This window comes from Petaurus breviceps, unplaced genomic scaffold (assembly GCF_028583685.1).
Source record: "Petaurus breviceps papuanus isolate PSGF00001 unplaced genomic scaffold, PetGlider_PUasm1.0 38, whole genome shotgun sequence".
Taxonomy (NCBI): domain Eukaryota; kingdom Metazoa; phylum Chordata; class Mammalia; order Diprotodontia; family Petauridae; genus Petaurus; species Petaurus breviceps.
The window spans coordinates 77,863,338-77,888,454 of record NW_027186304.1 but is presented as its reverse complement, the minus strand read 5'-3'; the positions used below and the strand labels follow the sequence as shown (position 1 = coordinate 77,888,454).

The 25,117-nt window shown below is 36.7% G+C and overlaps 1 protein-coding gene across 1 annotated transcript in view; it reads left to right on the top strand.

The window, feature by feature from the left end:
• The window catches only part of PPP1R42 (protein phosphatase 1 regulatory subunit 42), a 32,479-nt gene extending 15,493 nt beyond the window's left edge, over positions 1-16,986 (top strand). Inside the window, exons 5-8 of the mRNA XM_069099546.1 lie at positions 3,471-3,588; positions 10,130-10,261; positions 16,693-16,739; positions 16,978-16,986. Of these exons, the coding sequence (XP_068955647.1) occupies positions 3,471-3,588; positions 10,130-10,261; positions 16,693-16,739; positions 16,978-16,986 (306 nt within the window). The remainder of the gene's footprint in view (positions 1-3,470; positions 3,589-10,129; positions 10,262-16,692; positions 16,740-16,977) is intronic.
• Positions 16,987-25,117: the final 8,131 nt, after the last annotated feature.

Sequence of the window (25,117 nt, the reverse complement as noted above, 5' to 3'; positions counted from 1 at the left end):
AAATATACACTGGAGGGAATATGTTCAGGGTCATTTATCAAATGAGTAAAAGTTAAAAATCTAAAGGCCTGTTTCAGTAATCACAAGTTGTCTGTATATATTTTAATTTGCTATTATTGGCCAATTTTTAGTCATAAGTATATTGTCTTCAGCATTGTCCAAAACTATGATACACTCTTCTTGTCTTTGGACAGAAAGGTTTCCAATCTAAGGATAATGCAACACAATTTATATGTAAAATATATGAGGTAATGAAGTCTTTATAGTCATTACTCAGAATCAAACAGATGTGTCCACTTAACAAATATTCAAGTGCCTAGGTGTAAAATCAGATAGGGAATAAACGAATATATAGATCTGAGGCCCTCCTCGATCTTTAAAATTTTCTCTAATGCAGGTCATATTTTCCTGAGAGGGGAAAGCCTATTAACTGTTACTATCCTACTGACCAGCATTAGAGGACAAAAATTTTAACAGGATAGTTTAATTATGTAGATTCAGCCAAAATTCCAGTATTTAATACCTGTGTTTAATAAATGTTTTCAGGTGAGAAAGGGGATTTCCATTGAAACTTCACATAAATTGATTTTTCCAGGAAGAATTTGGAGGGGGGAGGAAGAATCTTACTAAAACAATCACCTTGCAGAAAAAAGATTTTGACATGAAGGGTTGGGGGAGGAAACAAGCAAAAATGGAAGGTAATACATGGGCAACAGACTTGGTTTTTGTAGCAGCAAAACCCCAGCATACCTAGGGTGGATGCCAACACAGGTTCTTAGATCTGCTTTTCTAAAGGAAAGCAACTCAAAATGGATTAACAATCTTGCTTTAATCAAATATATGTCATCTACCTAGTTCAGGGGAAAAAAGTCAGCACCCTGAACTTCAGAGAATACAAACAAGTTACAAGCAGACAGAGAAACAGATCAGCAGACAGGCTTCCAGCTGTCTGACCATTACATCCAGACTTAGTCAGTCACCAGAGAGGGAAGCACCAACATCTGGGTTTTTAAAGCTGGGGGGCTCAACGGCTGCCCAGAGTCTCATCTGGTCCAATTACACAACTCTTCTCAAAGTGAGCCCCAAAACAAAACCTCACATCAGGGTATATATAGCCTTCTCCTGATTCAGAGACTGTCACAGAACCTCTTGACCCACTGCCTAATCACAAAGTAACAAGGTGTGAGCATTCCTGAAAAACAAGCCTCCAGCCACAGGCTCCATGTGACCACATTCAGCCTATTATTTTCAAATCAAAGGAGGTTCTCAGAGTCACTTAAGCCTATCAAAGGGCCTAGGGGCAGGGAAGATCTTAGATTCCCATTCCCATAACAATGGGCAACAGACTTGGTTAGCAACATTATTCTTAATGCTGAAAGGAGGGTGTTAGGATTGATGAAAAGCTATCAGGTCTTGAAGACCAAGGAATGAACTTGAATTAAGGGATAGAAATGGGAGTTAACAAGAAATGGTAAGCCATTGTGTAGAATGAGCCTGAACTTAGAAAAATGGGGTTTGAGCCCTGGTAGGGCTGTACCACTGTGAGCTAGTCCCTGAATCTCTCTGAATTGCAAGTTTCTTCCTCTACAATGATTTTCTTACTACTCACTGTCACAATCTCAAACTCTGTTCTGAGGAAGGTGCTTTGCAAACTACAAAATACTTTGTATATATGATTTGTTATGAGTCAGATGTGGACATCAAGAACACATATATTGACTTAATCTATAAGTTCTCTGCACAATTTGTGCCTTCAATATTTTCCCTCTAAAACGAACTAGATTAATTTAGACAAAAGAAGATAGATCTTGGGCCTGCTACCTGTCTATGAATTAGACTATGACCAAGAGGCTACACAGAATTAAATTCAAATGTTACCTTTTCTCTAACCCTTTCTAGTTCTGTGTAGAAGTACTGTGGGATGGGACATCTGTGTAAACTGGCATTTTCACTTAGGCTCAATAATGATGCCTGAATTCTAGCAACTGATTTCTCTTTCTCTCCTTTTAATTAGGATTGTGCTATACAAGCAGCAAATACAGAGCTGCAGAAAAACCTAATATTTCCCAGTGTCAATTAGAAAGAGAATTAGAATCAAATTCATGAGTATATATAATTCAGAGGCTTTTATAATAGCATCAGCATGGTTAATCCCTCCATACTTTCTCATCCTGTGCAATTTCTGTCGATTGCCACAGGGCACAGGGGATCTACCCAGAGCACCTGAAACCTTCCTCAGGTTCTTTTAATATTTTATGATTACTCAGGATATTCAAATGTTATCCCTCATTCTCACTATATTATTGACCTACATCCTTTTCCAGGTAGTCATATGTCAAATCATCATTGGTAATATATTGCAGCCTGCTTAAACCCATCTACAATGCATTTTACATCAGCCTTTCAGCCATTTTGGTTCTTCCCAGATCAGGGGGTGTGAGGTGGAGGGTTAAGCAGTGGTGGTGTGTGGCAGCAAGTCATAAAATTAGAATGAGTATCACTCAGTGTCAAGGAGAGGCCCTTAGTGAGTGTGAGCATGCTGCCCCACATAATGGAACCATAAGGAGGAACGGGAGAAAAGAATGCCATCAAAGCAATGTATGAGCAAAAAGGATGGACTGATCACATGACAAGAGCAAAGGATAACTGGGACAGCTTGTAGATAGCTTATCTGCTCTCCAGGTATCCTCATGATATCGGCAGAAAGTGTGGAAGGGCCCCCATCATGTTGGGTGGACACTCTGTGGTAACCTTATGCACAAGAGTCACCTAGGATGAGCAGGCCGGGGTGGCTGGCAATCTGTATTGTTAGAGGGAACATCCACCTCAGGGAGAATACAGCCCCATTAGAGTATCTTTGCCAAGAAAATCCCAAATGGGGTCACAAAAAGTAGGACAACAAATGGTGTTCCATGATTGATAGCTGTTGCAGTACCAAGAGGCCATTTGACATAAAATAGTGGAGTTGGGGTCAGGAGATGGAGCTTCTAATCCTATCTCAGATATTCACCAGATATGAGAATATAGGGAAATCATTTAACTTCTCAGAACCTTGGTTCCCTCTTCTGTAAGGTGGAGATAGTAAATATTTGTCCTATCTACTTCAGAGAGTTGTTGAAAGGAAAGTGCTTTAAATACCTGCAAAAGCAATATATGAATAAATATAAGTTGTGTTAGACAGATGAACTTTTGTGGCAATGAGAACTTTTGTCATCTAAATATCCAATGACTTTATTCCTTTTTTTAGAACTGAAGGTATTAACATATATTAAAATGCAACTAAAGTAACTAATATAAAATCTAATATATAAAATTACATGTATATTTTATTAAAATTTAATTATTTAAAATATCATGTAACCTAATATATTAAAATAACTCAATAAATAATGAAAATATTTTAGGATACTGTTAACAATGTAATTTTGGTAGTTATAGAGTACTGTGTCCTTCTCCTTTCATAATTACAGGATTTGGAGCTTTTACTGAACAGGTTGCCCAAATTATGGAAAATGGATCTGAATGGAAATCCTGTTTGCCTCAAGCCAAAATACAGGGACAGACTGATTGTGATATCTAGATCTCTAGGTAAAATAATTTATGTTACATGTACAACATTTTCTTTCAAAAATAAGCAAGTTTGGGGACTTAAGTAGTGTATTAGCTTTCCTGTGTGGTTTGAACATGACATTCGTGTCTATGAATTATCTACTTTTAAATATTTAGTAGTATTTTTTTGAGGCAGTCAGTGTTAAGTGATTTGCCCAGAGTCACACAGCTAGAAAGTGTTTGAGGGCACATTTGAACTCAGGTCCTCCAGACTCCAGGGCCAGTGTTTTATTCACTGTGCTATAATTATTATTCTTAGCAATTTTTGACCCTAATAATTAAAAAGAAAGAGAGCATGAAATATTTTCTGACATCATAATTACTGATATCACAGTTGAATATCTTGCTTTTAGAAAGAGATCTCAGAGTAAAGTCACCAGTCATAAGCATTTAACAACTTTCTGTCATTTAGACAATTATTTATTGGGTTCTTTCTGAAGATCATGGAGCAAGTAGGTGGCACAGTGGATAGAGTGCCAGGCCTGGAGTCAGTAAGACCTGAGTTCAAATGTAGCCTCAGACACTAACTGTGTGACCCTGGGCAAGTCACTTAACCCTGTTTGCCTCAGTTTCCTCATCTGTAAAATGATCTGGAGAACAGAAAACCTCTCTAGTATCTCTTCCAAAAAAACTCAAATGGGGTCACAGAGAGTAAGACATAGCTGAAATGACTGAACAAGAACAACAACTAAAGATCATCTTATGAGATCTTTACAGATAAGTGGTAAGTGGAACTGTATGTAATCTTAACACTGAGATGATACTAGCTTATTAAGTGAAGTGGCATTCTTCAATGGAAAGAATAAACTCGTATGGTAGAAAGAATATTGATCTGAGAGTCAGGAAGACCTGATTAAAATCTTGCCTCAGATGCTCCCTAGCTGTGGGACCTTGGGCAAGTCCTTTCACCTCTTGGAGCCTGTTTCTTCAGTTGTAAAATGAATGGGGATGATGATGATGATGATGATGATGATGATGATGATGATGATGATGATGATGATGATGATGATGATCTCCACACAGGGTTGCTGTGAGAATCAAATAAAATAATGTAGGCAAAATGCTATATAATGTGGTTTGTTAGTGGTAGTAATTGTAAAACCTCATTTTGAGTCCTGGTTCTGCTGCTTACTACCTGTGAAACTGGGAAAGTCATGTGCCCTCTCTGGCTTTTTGTTCCCTTTTCCATAAAATAAAATAGTTGGACTAGATGAACTCTAAGGTATTTTAGAAAATAGCTCTGAATCTATGATACCATAGCACCGATCCCTATTTGAAGGGGGATTTGCATTAGAGAGCCTTCCTTCCTTATAGTAAATCATTAAATGCTATATTCTAACTATAGCTGGTGAAGAAAAACCCTTTTTTAATGTGTAAGGTAATTTTATTTATTTTTAATTTAATTTTCTTTATCATTATGATTCTGACAAATATCAATAGATATAAAGTTTCCTTATAGAGAAAAGTACAGGAAAGAACATTCTATTTGACACCATGAAATTTTGTTATGCACAGCCTTTTTTTTTTTTTAAAGAAGACGTATTAAATTTAACATGCTAGTTTCAACAATGTCCTCTTTTGAACCCTTCTGAACTTGTTTGCTGTTTTCTGTGTATTTTTTTAATGATTCATTGACACCTCTTTTCTTTCCCTCTTTTGTTTGGTATCACTAAGCCTCATGAACTGCCATAAATCCTTTCCCTGCCCCACCTTCACTCCCTCAAAAAAAAAAAAAAAATCCCTCCCTAATAACAAATAAGCATAGGCAGTAAAACAAATCTATTCTTTGGCCGTGTTTGAAAAAGTACTTCTCATTCTTGGCCTCTAGTCCCTCGCCTCCCTACAAAGAGGTGGAAAGCATGCTTCATCATCAGTCTTCTGGAATCACAATTTCTCTCAAGTCTTTAACAGTTGTTTTCTTTTACAATGTTATAATCTTTGTAGAAATTTTTCTCCTGGTTCTGCTCATTTCTCCCTGCAGGAGATACAAGTCCTCCTAGGTTTTTCTAAATTCACCTCCTGATTTCTTACAGTGCAATATTATATTGCCTTCTTCATATTCCCTAATTTGTTCATCCTTTCCTCAGTTGGTGGGTACCCACTTCTTTCCAGGTTGGTTTGGGTTTTTTTGCTATAACAAAAAAGACTGCTAAAAATGTTTTGTATATATGAACTCTTTTCCTCTTTTTTTTATTTCTTTGAAGTTTGGACTAGTAGTGATATCACCAGATCAAAGAATATGCACATATTAGTGACATTGGAGACATAATACCAAAATTGCTTTCTATAATGGTTGGATCAGTTCACAGCTCTACCAGCAATGTGTTTTTGAGCCTTTCCCCCTACGGCTCTTCTAACTACTGTCATTTTTCTTTTTTGTCATCTTTATATCAATATGGTGAGTGAGACAGAACCTCAGAGTGTTTTAATTTGCATTTCTCTTATTATTAGTAATTTAAATTATTTTTTAATTTGACTATTAATAGGTTTTCTTTTTTAAAAGTCTTTCTATTCATATCTGCAGAGGAATGCCTCTTGTTCTATATTTGAAATAATTTTTTTTAAGTGGGAAGGAAAGAGTCCTAGCAACATCAAATCTCAAACACAGCAGTAATTATCAAAACTATCTAATATTAGTTTAAAAATAGAAAAAAAAGATCAAAGAAACAGATTAGTTACACAAGACCCAAAAACAATTGATCATAGTTTGATAAACTCAAAAACTACAATTATTGGACTCACTATACAGTAAAAACTGCCAGGACAAATGGAAAGCAAGCTGGCAGAAATGAAATGAAGACCAATATCTCACACCTACCACACATGATAATCTCCTTATAAAAGGCCATATCATAAACAAATTAGAGGAGCAGAGAAGGGAGTAGCTTTGACAATTCTACATTAAGGAAGAGTTCTTGACTAAACAAGGAATGGAGAGGATCACAGGAGATATTACATAAAATTGAAATTTTTCTGCATAAACAAAACCAGTGTTATGGAATTAGAAGGGAAATAATTGGGGGGGAAATCTTTGTGTCAGATTTTTCTAATTAAAATCTGATAACATACAGTTTGGAGATATTTTTGGCATAAACTTATTTCCTTTTCATTTGCTTCTTATAGAAACAAAGTACAGGGAATAAGAAGGATACCTGAAGCTTTGATTAGCTAGTTTCCAGCTAAGGAAGGAAATATAATTCTTCTGTGATAATTACTAGTTGAGAACCACTTTCTTAAAATTGGTATAGTGTTCAAGATGTAGAATATCAGTCTGAGTCACTGATTTTTCTGCTATGATCTTAAAATTCAGTATTAAGAATGCAGTTCCTTTAAAGAGTGAATTCATATTCCAGGCCCTTGACTGTGTTATTATACTTGACTCTCTTATACCAGCTAATCAGTAGCAACATTTTGCCAGGTGTAATAACCCCTTTTTAATATCTTAAACCCTCAGGAGGACAGCCACCCTCAAAAAAATCAGATCAAAAGGATCAACAGAATCAGAATCTATTAAATCACTAATGATTAGCTAATAAGGGCAAGTTTCATTCATTATTAGGTACTCAACAAATATAATCTAATGTTTTTATATTACTACTTCCTTTTATCCAAGAATACTTTAACAAACTATTTCTTACCAAATTAGTATCCAGAAAAAGGACAAATAGTACAAGTGATTGGAAGAATGTCAGAGTATTGAGCAAAGCTGAGGGTTGAAGATTTAGTTTTGTAAGACACTTGGCCAAATATATGCTGTCTTAATAGTTAGAACGATAATTGGAATCAAGGTAAAAGAGAGAATCATTACCACAAGAATGATTGCTTCTAAACACTTAACTTCAGTTTCAGGAATTTCATGACGATTTAAAAAAGTAGATATAGTATTAATATTAAGCATTATCATTAATTATTTGAATTACTAATGTTTTATCATAAAATTTTATTTTATAAGAATATGATTTAGTGTTTTATTGCATTTTGAGTAGGTTTACCTTATTTATATACATCAACATCCTATTTTTTCCAAGTCAATAGAAAAGCATACTCAGCACAGAGAGTAAGAGCACCGGCTCCAGGATGACCTGGGGATCGAATCCCAGGCTGAGATACTTAGCACCATACCCAGAAATAACTGGCCGTGTAACCTTGAGCAAGTTACTTAACCCCGATTGCTTAAAAAAAAATTAAAAAAAAAAAAGCATACTCAGTAGAAATTCATTTTACTATAAGTTATGTATATTAAGTAAGAGATTTCTGAATGCAGGGAGAGGAGAAGGTACAGTCAGAGAGGACAGCCAAGTATAGTGGAAAGAACACCCTTGAACTTGGATTTGGAACTTCTGGTATTGAATATTGACCCCAATACTTACTAGCAGTACAACTATAGGCAAGTTCATTCATTTCTCTGAGCCTCCGTTTCCTTACATGTAGAATAGGAATACTACTCCCACTATAGCCCTCCCAAGGTTTTATAGGTTATTTAAATTTATAAATCAAAGGCCATCTACATTTCTATATCTCACTAACAAATCATGACAAATACCATTTAATGTTAACAGTATGTAAATCTATACATTTAACACAATACCAATCACAATACCGATATGATACTTCATAGAATTAGATAAAATAATTCCAGAATTCATATGGAAGAGCAAAAGATTAAGAATATCAAGGGGAATAATGAGGAAAAAAAGGAGAAAAATTATACTTAACAGATTTACCATTAAGTAGTAATTTTCAAGTTTTTTCTAGTATTGGATAAGAAGATAGAAAAGTAGATCAGAACAGAAAATATAAGCGAAATTTAGAAAGAAATGCATACAGTTGTACCATGTTAATATACCAAATAACACAGAAAAGGGGGGAAAGTACTATTTAACAAAACTGCTTAGAAAACCAGGTAACAGTTAAACATAATATGGGACTACATCATCATCTTATAGCATAAAACACATAAATTGCAAGTGGATCAGTTGTCTAAACAGAAAAAAAAAAAAAAACGGGGTGGCTAGGTGGCACAGTAGGAGAGTGCTGGCCCAGAGTCAGGAGGACCTGAGTTCGCATCTAGCCTCAGACACTTAACACACACACACACACACATACACACACCTAGCCGTGTGACCTTGGGCAAGTCAATGAACCCTAATTGCCCTCCAAAAAAAAAAAAAGAAAAAACATAAAGAATGAATATACACTATATAAATGTAAACATTGCCTTTTGGTGACACCCAAGAATATGACAATCTATCTCAGACACCAAAGAAATAAATAGGAGTTAGTTATAACCTAGAAATGAACTCATTTAATTTTAGTAACAGATTTAGCTTCATCTAAATGTCATTTAGCTGTGAAACTCTGTAGCTATCTAAGTGGGTAATTTAGTATACAAAAGGACAGAGAGAGTTTTCCATCTTCCATTTTTACCCAGAGTAGTCTAAAATCACATTCTTTCCATAATACTATGATTAAAGTGCTTCACATTGACCCCAAAGAATATGCCTTTGCTATTATTCTTACTAAATAAGTAGGTATTGAAAGGTCTCAGTTGTGTTGGCAAATGCACCTGATCTTTGTTATGATGTGTTAAACCTTCATTAGTCATAAATTATACCATTAACTGCTATATACCATACCATGTATGCTACTGTTAAAAGATCTTAAAGCAGGAATTATATAAAGAATATAAAAAGATCTTTATTAAATAGTGTTATAATCAATGATTTGTACCTTCATCATTGATGCTCAGACATGTGAAAATAAGTAATGTATCTGTGATATATTTTTATGTTTCCTCTTTGCATATTCCAGAAGAGATCACAACCCATTCATATCCATACCTTATGTGTAGGTACTCCATAGAGGATCTGCCCAATTTTCTGGAGATCTTGCTCAGAGTTTTTCAGTATATCATGGACATCAAATAGAAAAGCTTCAAATGTAATCCCAGGAATAAACCACATCTAATAGCTGCCAAGGACCAGCCAAATTAAGTAGGAAGAGGTTTATCACGAGGATTTTGGTCAATAGATATTGAATTCTTTGGCCACACAGTTAAATTATTTGATTCTTACAATGCAGTTACTGCAGAAGTAGAAAATGAATTGTCTGCAGTTGTCCTTGATATGAGCAAGATCTTAATTCCTGTAGTGAAATGTCGCTACCCAATGGGGAGAAATTGGTTAAATTATATCGGTAGAAATTTGGGGTAAGTATAAATTATTTGTTTTAATTTCTACCATTCTATGGGATTTCCCTTGGAATTGTAGAATCTTGTGAAAGAGGAAATTGAGACCCAGAAAAGTCTAGGAATTTGCCTAGGTTTCTTTTATAGGTAAAATGTTAAATAACTTCTTATTCATTAAAATCATTATATTGCATATGTAAAACAAGATACTAATTTGTGATATATTTAGTTTTTCCTTAAGAAAAAAAGTTAAGTAAAATTTCATTAATACAAATTTTAAACAGTGTAAATAAACTTAATACTTAATTTTTAAAGTATATCTTTTTCCTCCAGCAAGTCTAGATGGGAAAGAAATAAAAGAAATAGAAAGACAATTTCTAATGAACTGGAAGGCATCCAAAGAAGCCAAGAAAAACATGAAGAAAAAGAGTGTGATATGGGATCCTTCAACCCCTCCAAACAAAAGTAAGCCTTCTAATCACTATATTTAAAAAGAGCAAAACAAAAATTTGCTAAAAGAAAATATCAAGAAGCTTAAAAGTCACTTAGTAGGGGTGGCTAGGTGGCACGGTAAATAGAGCCCTGGCTCTGGAGTCAGAAGGACCTGAGTTCAAATCCAGCCTCAGACACTTAACACTTATTAGCTGTGTAACCTTGGGCAAGTCACTTAATCCTAATTGCCCTGCCCTCCCCCCCCCAAAAAAAAGCAGTCAATTCTACATATGTTCATTCACTATCAAGCAAAAGCAACACAGGAAGGTCACATTTCAAAATGCTAACTAAACAGCAGCAGTAGTATTTTTAGTACATAAATAAATGCTGAATGAATGAATGAAACTATCTTAGATATTGTGCAAAGGAAGTTAGCTATAGTCTTTGTCCTTATCTTACTCTAAAAGTAATTTAACATATGTTCTCATCAGTATCATTTTGAGAAACAGCATACAACATCCAGGCTTTGGATATATAAAAGTGAGTATTTCCTTTTACACTATACCACTAAGTTGGACTTTATTTTCTGCATTCTTCATAGGCAGTAGAAATAGGGTAGATACTATTCTCATTCTCAGAGAGAGCAAAAATGAGATATTGAATACTCAGTACACTTTTTGTCTAATCAGGAGAGTATACCAGATTTGTAGATGACTCAAAGCAGGGAAACACATGCAAAGCACAAAAACATATGATGGCAGAGTCCAGATTCAAAAAGATCTTGACAGGCTAAAATATTGGGCCAGATTTCATAAGGTGAAATTGGTAGATATGAATAGGAAGTTTTACACTTGAGTTAAAATGGTTTATTTCACAAGTTTAAGGTGGGAGAGAAATGTCTAGAAAGCAGTTTATCTGAAAGATTAAAGATCTGGGATTTTGAGCAGATTTCATGCTCCATATAAAACAGCAATGTGATATGGCAACCAACAATATTAATGCAATGAAGCAGAGCATCTGTAATAGCAAGCACCCTAGCACACCCAGGATGGCCTGCTAGCACAGGTTCTTTGATCTGTATAAGTATCTATAAGTAGATATCTATAAGTAGATCTATAAGTAGAAAATGCATATTGATGAAATGGATCTATAAGTAGAAAATGCAAGCAGAGAAATACAAGCACAGAGATTCAGCAGACAGGACTCCTATTTTCTGAACAAAGTAATACAACCACCTACATACACCACCAGACCAGGAGAGCACAAACCTCTGAAGTGGGGGTTGGGGGGGCTCTTAATAAAAGGCTACTCAGAGTCCCGTCCAGGGAATCAAAAGGTCCTTCTCATAAGCAAACCCCCAAAGTAAAATACCAACCTCCCAGTTTATAGTTTTCAACTAATAGGCACAGTCAGAAGGCATCACAACCCTCCTAATTAGCTTAGTACCAAGAGGTGTGAAAGCCTTCCTACAATCAAGCCTCCCCTAAGCAAGCTTCCCTTTAGGCAGGTTCCTCCCCCAAAGGGCTCTATGTGACTCAGGATGTATCACAGCTGGGCCAGAGCTCAAAGCAGTAAGACATCCATGATTGAACACATGTGGTCACATGGGCCTATTAATGGATGGGGAAGATCTTCATATTCCATTAACATTACAACATCCAGTAGTAAGGAAGTCATGGCCCCTCTGTACTCTGCTATGGGCAGACCACACATCTTTGCTAAGAATATTGTGCCCAATATTGAGCACCACATTTTAGGAAGGGCTTTATTAAGCAAATGTCCAGAGCAGGGCACTGAAGATGGGGCCTGACCTTAAATCAATACAATACGAGGATAAGGTGGAGAAACTTGATATGCTTACCCTGGGGAAGAAAAGATTCAAAGACACTTGTACTTTAAGTATTTGAAAGGTTGGCACCCAGAAGATGTTTAGACTTGTTCTGCTCAACCCTAAAAGGCAAAAGTAGGAGCAATGATAGAAGTTACAGAGAGGCAAATTTAAGCTTGATTTAAGGAACAATCTCTTGACAATAAGAAATATACAAAAGTGATATAGGCTGTCTTCAAAGGAAGGGATTCGGGGCGGCCAGGTGGCTCAGCAAGTAAGAGCACTGGCCCCAGTGTCGGGATGACCTGGGGATCAAATCCGGGCTCAGATACTTAGCACCACACCCAGAAATAACTGGCTGTGTAACCTTGAGCAAGTTACTTAACCCCGATTGCTTTAAAAAAAAAAAAAAGAAGGAAGGGATTCCCATTTATTTTATGTACTTTAGCAAAAGCAATGACCAGATGTTAGATATCAGGTGGAAGGAATTCTTTTTTTTTTTTGTCTTTTTGGAGGGGGAATGGCAGGGCAGTTGAGGTTAAGTGACTTGCCCAAGGTCACATAGCTAGTGAGTGTTAAGTGTCTGAGGCCTAATTTGAATTCAGGTCCTCCTGACTCCAGGGCCTGTGCTCTATTCACTGCACCACCTAGCTGCCCAGGTGGAAGGAATTCTTGAAAGAAAGTATGATTTGGACAAAGTGGCCTCTGTGATCCCTTTCAACTCCAAAATGTTGTGATTCTGTGATTCTTATCATGAATTTCTGGGCCTTCACAACCCTATTAAGGAGTGGGAGGAAGGTGGCAAAAACAAGAGGCAGAGGTAGGGAAATATGTAGGTTTATGATTTGGGCATCTTTTCCCCTGATACATCAGTTTCAACATGGAAAATCAGTAAATAGGCCATCTTCATTTGACATACAGCCATAAATACACCTATAACAACAACTAAGGAAGGAAATACACAAATCAACTGCTGTGGAGAATCCAAAGAGGAAAAAAGCGATGAGTTTTACCTCTTTTGAGCTTAGGAGGCGATATGGAATCCCTTCCTAAACTCAAAGGGTAGGACTGGCTATATTATTAAGTAAAAAAAAAAAATTTCTTTCCAAAGAGTGCCAAAGCAACTTATAAATATTATAGAATTGTGGGGGGGGGGAGGTAGAAGCTGAGGGAGTAGGATTTCATCAGTAGAGAACTCCCAGTATGGAAACAGCAATTCATTTGCAACTTAGGGAGTCTTAGAGAGTTTTCCAATGTTATTGCAAAGGCCTGTCCTCTCTAGGCACAAGCAATTCCTTGGCCTGAATCAAAAAGAGCAAGCACATCTCTACTAACTCCTGCATGTCTGTTACATTCAGCCTTTTATTGAGATTATCTGTAGACATATCATACAACTCCTTGTAGACTTTAAGCTCTTTAAAGGCAGGGACTGTGTTGATTTTCATCTTTGAAACACCAATACCCAGTCAAGCACCTTCGACATAAATATTTGTTGAATTTAGTTGAATTCATAGTTAATGGTTGAGATGATCCTCCAAAAATGTTCAAATAAAATTTGTGTTCCAGTTAATAGAATGGTTTTTTTTTAAGCAGTTAGGGTTAAGTAACTTGCTCAAGGTTACCCGGCCAGTTTTTTTGTGTGGGTGTCATCTGAGGCCGGAACCGATCCCGGGTTCTCTTGACTCTAGGGCCGGCGCTCTTACTCACTGCGCCACCTAGCTGCCCCAATAGAATGTTTTTAGACTGAGATAAAATAAATTAGAATAAATAAGCTATTACATATATAACAATTTTATACATTTATTGTAGTAGTTGATGTTAATTATTGTTATATACCCAAACAATGATCTCAATTTTTTAAAAAAAAGTCTATCAATGTCATTTATGTTTAAATCACAGTCATTTCTGGAAATCTTCCTTTATAAAAAACAAACACATGATCCATTGACCAAGTCTGACAATGAGTACAGAATTTTCCCCTCATAGGTTCTCCTCTTGCTGCTTTTGGAGAAGAGGGAAACAGGTGTCATGATCTGATCTCTGACACCAAGGTTGGGTTTTCAGTGACTTCAAAGTTCATTTTCACTTTAAGGATCTTTTCATTTAATATTCTCCTGATTCTTTTTTTTTTTTCACTCAGTATCAATTCATACAGATCTTTCCATGTTTCTCTGAATTCCTGAAACTTGTCATTTTTTATGCACATTAATATTACATTCCATTCATACGTACAGCTTATTGTACAGATAAAATCAATGTTGTCAGATTGTTTGAGAAGAGGTTGATTCCGACCAAAAGTGTAGTTAGATAACAGAATCCCATGCAGATTTCTATAAAGTTAATATGGTTTAAATCAGTAGGTGCTTCTGCTTGTTGGAATTATTTTGTATTGTTAGTCTAGCCTCACTATGACTTTCTGGCTTTCCTTTAAATTCAAGGCACTGGAATTGTTGTTATTTTGAAGGGATGCAGAACTTAGGCTGGGCCAAACCCTGGAAATCTCTCTCTGTTACTAACTTTCAACTGAAGTGGGACTAGTTAGAGGGTCATAAGGCCTTTGTCACAAGGTATTAAAATATAGAGGCTTGTATTCCTTTGGCAGGTGAAAACAAATAAGCTTAGAGCCTAATTTGCAAGAATAGCTGAATGAAATGGTGTCTTGCTCTCCCTTCTAGCTACATCCCATGTGAGTTTCTCCCTGACCCAGTCTACCCCTTCTCCCTCCTCTTATTTGCAGCCTCCATAGAGGTTAGTATTATGGACTAATCTAAAGGACTTTTGTCTCCCCATAGCCACACAATTTCCATAGTCTCTCTCCCCATGGAACTTGGCATCCCAAAGACTAGATGGTCTCCCTGAGAATCCTTGCCTTTAACTAAATTTATCTTTAAAGATTCATTTAAGGGTGACTTTCCTGCTGCTCACGTTATAGAATGTTTTATGGTGTTTTTCCTGGGCACCAGAATTGCTAGTTCTGTTACAGCTTAATTCAGCCCAGATTGGCCTATTATAAATGTTTTAAGGGGCAGGTGAAACCACTTAGAGTAGTAATACCACTGAATTCTGAATGATTCAAAAATACATTCTGATATTTTGAAACATACATTATTCTCCTTTAAACCTTCATTCCCGAGTTTTAGCCAGGAGGGCTTATAATATTTTGAAAAATTCAGTTGAGGACTTTGAACATTGCATTCCTACATCCATAGTTATGATTAAGAATTCTAGCACCTGAGTAAAATTCAGTTGTTGGGGTGAGGGAGTTATCTAACATATGGCTATTATTGTGCATGACTGAGGTAGGCTAGAGATAGAGGTCATTGATTATGGGAATTTAGGGGGTTGAAGGGTTAGAAGATGACTATGAGCTAACTGCTGAATTTAACCTTGTTGGGTGCACCCCATCTCAGGCCTGGAGTCTGCCCTTCCTCTGTTTTAAACAGAGTCGAGAAATTTAAATCCCTTAGGTACCATCTTCTTAACCATTTGTTCATTTTCTGATTCTGCTTTCTCTTCTGCATCTTTTGCCTTCAGTGGATAACAGTGACTAAAATGCCACCTGTGCCCTTGTGGTCTTTAGTTTCTTGCCCAGGAGTATGACAAAGTTTTCTAGGCTTCTTCTGGTAGTAAGTATCATTTGTACTTATGGGAATCACCAGAAATGAGGCATAAACATCTACTTTTCCAGATCTGACGAGATTCTCTGTTATGTCTGGGATCAGCTGCTGACAAATAGCTAGCAAAGACTCACCGGCTACCAGTGTTTTTTTCTTTCTTTGACCTGACCAGACGATATTTTATCTGACAGCACATGTGAATCTAATATCATTCCTTGGAGGATAATCAGTAGCTTTCTTCTCAAAACACCCAACTCCCTCATCTTTAGGAAAAACCTTAGACTAATTTTTTAGTTCCATGGGTGACATTCTTCACACAAAAGCCAGTTTTTCCTCACAACAATCAAGTGAAATAATATATGTAAAGTTCTGTACCATATAGATGTCTACTATTGTATCAGCAATGCCATATTCACAGTGCCTATAGAGATTACAAATATGCTGATATAATTATCCATCACAAAATACATCAGGTTTGCCATTTGGGGAAATAAACTAGAAAATTTATTAAGATACCAAAAGACTGAGTCCCAAAACCAGAAAGTGAAAGCCATCAGAGTAGTTATGATATTGGCACAGGTAGATAAAGTAGACAGCACCCACATTTTCAAGCCTTTAAAACAGAACAGGCTACCTCAGGCAAAGGTCCTCCTCTCCCCACTCACAGCAACCACCCAGCGTCCTGGAAGTGTGCTCCCAGCAGCTCCGGCCCCTGGCAGTCCTCAGCAGGAGTCCCAACTCAAAAAAAAAAAAAAAAGGCAACTGCCACCAACTGCCAACCGCAGGACCGTTAGCTCGGCTTTTCACTTTCTCTTGCTCTGCTATGTCAGCACGTCCATGGGGCATGGGAGATCTTTAAATCCCATAACCCTTACAACTATTCAAATTTCATTCTCAGTTTTATTAAGCATAAATAATCTTATAAAGTATAACTGTAAATATTCTAATGGCTTGGCATACTGAATTTACACTTCTTTTTTCATTTGCAAAGATATGCTTTTAATTCTTTGTACCCACAGGTGAATCAACCCATCAACGAATTCCTGGTTATTATGGTGCCCCACAGGTGAGTAAAGAAAATATAACCTTTTTCTCTTATAAATACAGAGATGTCCTCAAAACATCAGAGAATGTCCAGAAGTGTCAAAAGAAGTTAATATTACATTTTTTAAAAATCAGGTATATTTCCTTCAAATGCCCAAGTGCTTTCTTAAAAAAGTTTTTTGGGGATGGGGAGGGCTAGATTACTTCTTTTTTTAAAAGCTTTAGTATCCCTGAACTACTTTTTGTTCTTTTATCCAAAGCATGATTAAAGGAATGAATTCAAGGTTATAAAGCAAAAATATACTAAAAATCAATAAATTAAAAATATATCATTATTACAATGCAGTTTATTCCCATTACCTACTTACATAGTGAACATCTGTCCTGACTTCCCAGGGTCAGTCCTGATTTGAAATATTTTTCCTGTTAATTTTTTCACATAAATAAATTTATTTATTTTGAGGGACCATTATTTTACTGGTATTCCTTCAGCCTGTACATATTACAATCCTTTTTTCCCCCTAAATTCTACATTGTTTTATGCGGCAACTATTTAAAAAATTTATTTTTAGTTTTCAACATTCATTTCCACAAGATTTTGAGTTACAAATTTTCTCCCTATCGTTCTCCTACACCCCACCCCAAGTTAGAAAGCATACTGAATACCCCTTCCCCGATTCTGCTCTCTCTTATATCCTCCCCCATTCCCTCTCTAACTTTCTAGTATGGCAAGATGGATTTCTATACCCCAGTGTCTATATATCTTATTTCCCAGTTGCATGTAAAAAACAATTTTTTTAACATTTGTTTTTTAAACTTTGATTTCCAGATTCTTTCCCATCTTCCCTCCTCACCCACCCCCACTGGGAAGATAAGCAATTCAATATAGGTTATACATGTGTAGTTATGCAAAACATTTCCACACTAGTTATATTTTTATTTTTTTATTTATTTTTATTTTAATTTTTTTTTTAGTTTACAAGGATTCAATTCCACAATTCCTTGAGTTTCACATTTTGTCCCCCTCCCTCCCCTCCCCCCCAAGGCAGCATATAGTCAAGTATAGGATCTGTAAATACTTTCACATTATACATTAGTCAGGTTATAAGGACAGATTGTGCCAGCTGGAATGAAAAATGGTAAAGAGGACATAAAACCAAATAATAAAAGGAAAAAGATCAGGTATTTTGCTTCCACCTGGATATAAACTCAGTTCTTTCTAGTACTTTCTCTGGATGCACATATTTCTCTCTATCATGAGTCTTTTGGGATTGACTTACATCACTACATTGCTGAAAAGAGTCCAGTCTATCAAAGCTGGTCATCACACATACGTTGTGTCTGTAATTGTGTACAAATTTCTCCTGGTTCCACTCTTCTCACTCAGCATCAGTTTGTACAAGCCTCTCCAGGTAAATATGAAGACTGTCTGCTCCTCGTTTCTTATAGCACAATAGTATTCCATAACATGCATATACCACAACATGTTCAGCCATTTCCCAATTTATGGGCACCCCCTTAATTTCTAATTCTTTGCTACCACAAAAAGAGCTGCTATAAACATTTTTGTACATATGGGTCTTTCTCTCATTTCTATGATCTCTTTGGGATATAACCCTAGGAGTGGTATTGCTGGATGAAAGGGTATGAAAGTATTTATAATCTTTGGGCACACACTAGTTATATTGTGAAAGACTTAACTATATTTCCCTCCATCCTATCCCGCCCCCCACTTATTGTATTTTCTACTTTGATCCTGTCCTTTTTCAAAATGTGTGCTTCTAACTACCCTGTCCCCCAGTCTGCCCTCCCTTCTATCGTTCCCCCTCTTGTCCCCTTCCCCACTACTTTCCCTTAGGGTAAGATACCCAAAGGAATGTGTATGTTATTCCCTCCTTAAGCCAAATTCAGTGAGAATAAGGTTAACCTTAGGAATGCCCTTTAACCTTCTTGTACTTCCCCTCCATTTGTAACAGTTTTCTCTTGCCTCTTTTATATGAGATAATTTACCCTATTCTATCTCTCCCTTTCTCCTTCTTTCATTATATTCCTCTCTCACCTCTTAATTTTATTTTTTAGATATCATCCCTTCCTATTCAACTGATCCTGTGTCCTCTATGTATACATGTACACACATATACACATGCTCACATGTGTATTTATACACACATACACCCTTCTATACATATATATCTACGTACGTATACATATGTCTATGTATATATGTGTGTGTATACATATATATATGCACATATATATTCCCTTCAACTATCCTCATACTAAGAAAAGTCTCATGAGTTACAATTATCATTTTTCCATGTAGGAATGTAAATAGTTCAGCTTTAATAAGTTCCTTATGATTTCTTTTTCCTATTTACCTTCTCATGCTTCTCTTGCTTCTTGCATTTGAAAGTCAAATTTTCTGTTCAGCTATCGTTTTTTCGTCAAGAATGCTCGAAAGTCCTCTCTTTCATTGAATATCCATATTTTCCCCTGAAGCATTATACTCAGTTTTGCTGGGTAGGTGATTCTTGGTTTTAATCCTAGCTCCTTTGACTTCCAAAATATCATATTCCAAGCCCTTTGATCCCTTAGTGTAGAAACTGCTAGATATTGTGTTATCCTGATTGTGTTTCCACAATACTCAAAGTATTTCTTCATGACAGCTTGTAATATTTTCTCCTTGACTTGGGAGTTCTGAAATTTGGCTATGATATTCGTAGGAGTTTTTTTGGGGGGATCTTTTTTAAGAGGTGATCAGTGAATTCTTTCGATTTCTATTTTGCCCTCTGGTTCTAGAATATCAGGGCAATTTTCCTTGAGAATTTTTAGAAGGATAATTTCTAGGCTCTTTTTTTGATCATGGCTTTCAGATAATACAATAATTTTTAAATTATCTCTCCTGTCTCTATTTTCCAGGTCAGTGGTTTTTCCAGTGAGATATTTTACATTGCCTTCTATTCTTTCATTTGTTTGGATCTGTTTTATAGTATCTTGATTTCTCATAAAGTCATTAGCTTCCATTTGCTCCAATCTAATTTTGAAGGAATTATTCTCTTCAGTGAGTTTTTGAAATTCCTTTTCCATCTGAGCAATTCAGATTTTTAAGGCATTCTTCTCTTCATTGGCTTTTTGGGCCTCTTTTGCCATTTGAGTTAATCTATTTTTTAAGGTGTTATTTTCTTCAGAATTTTTTTGGGTCTCCTTTAGCAGAGTGTTGACTTTCTTTTCATGATTTTCTTGCATCATTCTCATTTTTCTTCCTAATTTTTCCTCCACTTCTCTTACTTGATTTTCAAAATCCTTCTTGAGCTCCTCTATGGCCTATAAGCAGTTCATATTTTTCTTGGAAGCTTTTGATGCAGGAGTTTTGACTTTGTTGTCTTCTTCTGGTTCCATGTTTTAATCCTTTTTGTCACCAAAAAAGGATTCTGTGGTCTGATTGTGCTTCCTCTGTTTGCTCATCTTGCCAGCCAATTACTTGACTTTTGAGCTCTTTTTCTGCTTCCAGAGTGGAGAGAGCTTTGTCCCAAATCACTGGGGTTTTCACAAATGTTGTCAGAGGTCTGAGGAGGGTGCCCTCTCTACAGTCACCATAAGCTCTGGCACACTGCTGTTTCTCATCCCAGGACCACCACCCAAGACAGCAATCCATATCTAAGCAGGTCAAAGCAAGAGCAATCACCCTCTGAATGGTTGCTTGGTCCCCCTACAATCTGCAGGCCAGGAGCTCCTGAGGCAGCCATGCTGCTGCCACCATACCTCTGCCTCCTCTTGCCCTGGGGGCAGGGGCCAGACCATGCTCTTCTGTCACCTGGTTCCAACAGAGTTCCCCACTGACCTTTTACTTTCTTTTTGGCATTTATGGGTTGAAAAGTCTGGAAACTGCCACAGCTAATGGTGATTCACTCTTCTGAAGTCGGCTCTGGCCAGTCTGTGCCACTGGTCAGGGCCACCCCAGGTCTGGGACCATGTGGCTCATGTGGGACTGTGCTCAGCTATGAGCTTGGTGTGACAGACTCTTCCTGTTGGCCTGCCAAGCTGCCTTCAGCAGGAGATTTGTTTCTCTCTGTCACTTTGTGGGCTCTGTAGCTTTAAAATTTGTTTAGAGTTATATTTTACAGGTATTGGAGGTGGTTGAAGTAGGAGCTCATGCCAGGTTCCTGCTTCTATTCTGCCATCTTGGCCCCACCTTCCCCCAATCCTTTTTTGCTGAAGTATTTGTGAGTTGCAGTAGTAAAAAAAAATTAATCATCTGGTGGTCAGCCTTTTGGTGGTGAGCCTTTCAGCACTTACCAGGGTTCCCTAATCATAGACATGCAGTCCATTGCCAGGTTAGAATTCACATAGGGAAGCCTTTGTTCCCTTGGTAGGAACTCATAAGACCAAGTGCTCCAATGACAAACATTGAGAACCCATTTATCACTTCCAAATCATTATGAAGCATCAGAATAAGTATTTAAATATGGTGAAGTTGTGAAATAAATTTACTTCAATCTGTAGCTGCACTGATGTGAGTATTCTCTCCAAATCAACTATGCCTTCTCATCTGGTGGGACTCTTGTCCATGGCCTCCAAAGGGTACCCACACAATTTTATATATTTTATATATATAAAATTTTTTATTTTATATATAATACCCTAACACATATTAGGGACCTTTCCTGTGGGATTGTTTAATGTTACATGAATTAAAAATGTAACACATAAGTTGTCCATCTCCTATTCTCTACTCTTCCAACATGACCAGCCTACCTCCTTTTCTGGTCATATGTTTCTTTGATAACATCTTTTATGTTACTTTTTGTGTGCAATTAGTTATTGGTAATATTCTACAGATTATCTGTGCCCTCCTTGTACTTCTCTATTGCCCTTTGGATAACTGGAAGTTCTGAAATATTAGAGACTGTATTATGTCATGATTCACAGGCAGAATAGCATCATCAAGAGAATATTGATGTTAAAAAGATGGGTTTTTTGTTTCAAGGAAAATCTGTGGATCATTGAACCCAGGGTAGCTATTCTGGAGGCCCAAATTTCCTAAATGCAATCCAAATGGCTGTCTTCCTCCTGTTCCATTCAGGATCCCAGTTAAATGTCTTTCTGATGTACATACATACATATATATATCCATTTTATAGGTTATCTGTCCAAATATATAAAATCTGGACAGCAGATATTCTTTATTCACTGGACTTTTCTTATGTGGAAAGCTAGAGCAAACTGTTCTGAGTGATTATGGATTCATTTAGGATTCTCTACAATGTTCTGAAACCTGTTACAACCACCATATTATTACCTTCAAATAGCATCAGGAGGATCTCACTACCTAGAAAGAGAATCCCTTTTCCATTTGCACATGTCTTCAGTGAGCATATGCCTCCCTGTTTTTTACTTCCATTGACAGTAATAAGCAAAGGGACAGAAAACAAAATTCTCTGTTGCATTTTTCAAAGATCTTATAAATACAGTAAGCACAGTAGGATCCTATATTCTGCCACCTTTGGGTCAACTGTGCTATTATAAAATTATGGCTTATCTGAGAGCCTGCCTGTTCTCATCTTATGTTGTCATCAAGAATACCCTCAATAGGGGTGGCTAGGTGGCCCAGTGAATAGAGCACCGGCCCTGGAGTCAAGAGGACCTGAGTTCAAATACAGCCTCAAACACTTAATACTAACTGTGTGACCTTTACCTTTTGGGGCAAGTCACTTTACCCCAATTACCCTCCCCCCCCAAAAGATACCTTCAATATGTGTATAAATTTTTCTAATAAACATTTTTTTTAAGCAATCAGGGTTAAGTAACTTGCTCAAGGTTACATGGCCAGTTATTTCTGGGTGTGGTGCTGAGTATCTGAGCCCAGATTTGATCCAGGTCATCCCGACACTGGAGCCGGTGCTCTTACTTGCTGAGCCACCTGGCCACACCTCTAATAAACATTTCATAGAAATTAGAAGTATGGGTTGGTAGTTACTTGACATCTTCTTTTGCTGGCTATAATATACATGATATTTTCTGATCTTTTGGCTTCTTACCCTCTTTCAGATTTTCTGAGAATTGATTCCTTGGTGCCCTCAAAATTCTGTTATTTTCAACATGAACCTCTTCTTTGTATGCTTGGTCTGTCCTAGATATTATTCCTGTCTCTCCTGGAATAAATACAGAAATGATTTTTTAAAATTCCTTTGTCAGATTGCATAGCCCAATTTTGAGTTGAATATGGCCATTATTCTTATACATAGCATTGCAGTAATGGGAAAAAATTGTAGTATGTAGTATGAAAAATTTATTAGGATCATTAATCATCTTTAGATATGAAGACTCATAAAAATAGGTTATTAAAGGATGAAAATTAATAATGTCTTTTGTGGGTTCAAGTTGATAGACCTTTTAAAAAAACCCAAAAGGTTAAGTAAAACAGAAATCTAACATGGTCTCATGATCAGAAGGCTTAAGGTCTAAATCAGACAGGAATAAACAAGTGAAAAGAAAAAGAATTTATAATTTTAAATATCTGGTTCCTTATTAAAAGTGATCTCTTACTTAGTATAATAATTTTGCTAATTAGACTAGAATTTTGGAAACAGGATCCTAGAATTTGTTTGGGTTAAATCACCTTGCGTTATAATAAAAGTCATATTTACAATATACCATAAAGTCGTTGGAGAATAATATAGCTATTTTAAGATAATCTATTTGAAAAGTGTTTGTAACTTCTTGATCAAAATGAGATGCTTGAAATTTAAATGAGTGAATATCATCCTACTTGTGTGAGTTCTAAGAGAGGAAAAACCTCAGTAATATGGAGTAGGAGAAAGAAAATGGGACTTGGAGCTAGAACCATCTGAGACATAAACCTCCTTCAGATACTTAAAAGGTGTGTAACCCTGGGCAAGTTATTTAATATCTCTTGGCCTCAGTTTCTTCATCTTGCAGATGGGGACAGGGATGATAATAGCATGTACCTCACAGAATTATTGTGAGGATCAAGTTAGATAATATATAAAACCCTTTGAAACCCTCAAAGCACTCTTGACATGCTAGCTGTTATTAGTAAAGGCAGTCTGAATTTCTGCAATCTGAATCTTAGATTCATTCAATGTCATTGTTGTTGCTTTAGGAGAAATGCTATGTCATTTCCCAGTACACACACAGAAATTCAAAATGGACTTACAAATCACAGCATCACCGAGGGTATTTATATTCCTTGATGATAAGAATGATTTTAAAGGAAAGCTTTCCTGATCCCTATAATTGTTACTTATATTTCCTGCCCTGAATTACCTCCTATGTTTAAATGTCACATCCTCCCAGAAGAAAGGAAACTTCTTGAGATCAGAGATCATTTCATTTATGTCCATGACCATAGTCCCAACCACACTGTAGGCACTATTCACACTGTAGGAACTTCAGAAAGACTTAATGAATTAAATAATGATGTTTATAAAATGACTGAGCACACTTAACAAACAACTCTTTGCTCTTGAGTTATTTTAAGTGTTCTGGCATGGTCTTAATACAAATATATCTTTATACTTTATCTGGTACTCTCCCTTCTTACCCATAGAACCTCCAGAATAGTCAGACTCTGTGGTGACACATTCACTACACACCACAGCTCACAAGACTTCACCAAGTTTTTTTTTTTCTCTAGGACATAATTAATTTAAAACAAAGGCATTTAACCAAATAAAACAGACAAGTCACAATAGAACACTCCCCCCATTGTGGGGTCCAAAATTGCCCAATGAAAGAATACAAATAAAGACACTGAGGCAGAGCTCCAAGTCAATAACATTTTAATAAAGGGTCCGTGCTCCCCTCTAATGAAGTAGACCTCAGAACTTTGTCATGATCTGTGATACTTCCTTCTCCAGGGCCTTAGTTTTATAGTGTTTGATACCCAGATGATACAGAAGAAGCACAGTAAAATACACTGTCTTATTGGTTGATAGATCTTGGCCTTGATCCTCCAGGAAGGTCTATACAAAATACAGAATCCCATTGGTTGACAAATGAGTTCTTGAGCAGACCTACAGCCTGAACTGATAAACAGATGTCAAACATCTACACAGGATGATGGAGCAGTAGAAAGGCAGGCCACAGGCTGGCAAACAGGGTCACTTATTGGCCAAATGCTTGTGGCCATCTCCCCATGTTGGACAATAGAGGGATGACAAAGGACAAAAGGGCAACAAAAATAGCTGGAGGACTTTGTATGTCATTGAGTCACCTCTACTGTGCTGGGCTTGGTCACCATAACAAAGCAAAAGCAAGTTAGCTTCCTATGATTAAGCAAGTGAACTCACAATCTGCAGCTCACAACCCTGGGGCCTAATATACAGATTTTATAATCCTGTGGAATAAATAAACCAGGTGTCTAAATAAAATAGAAGT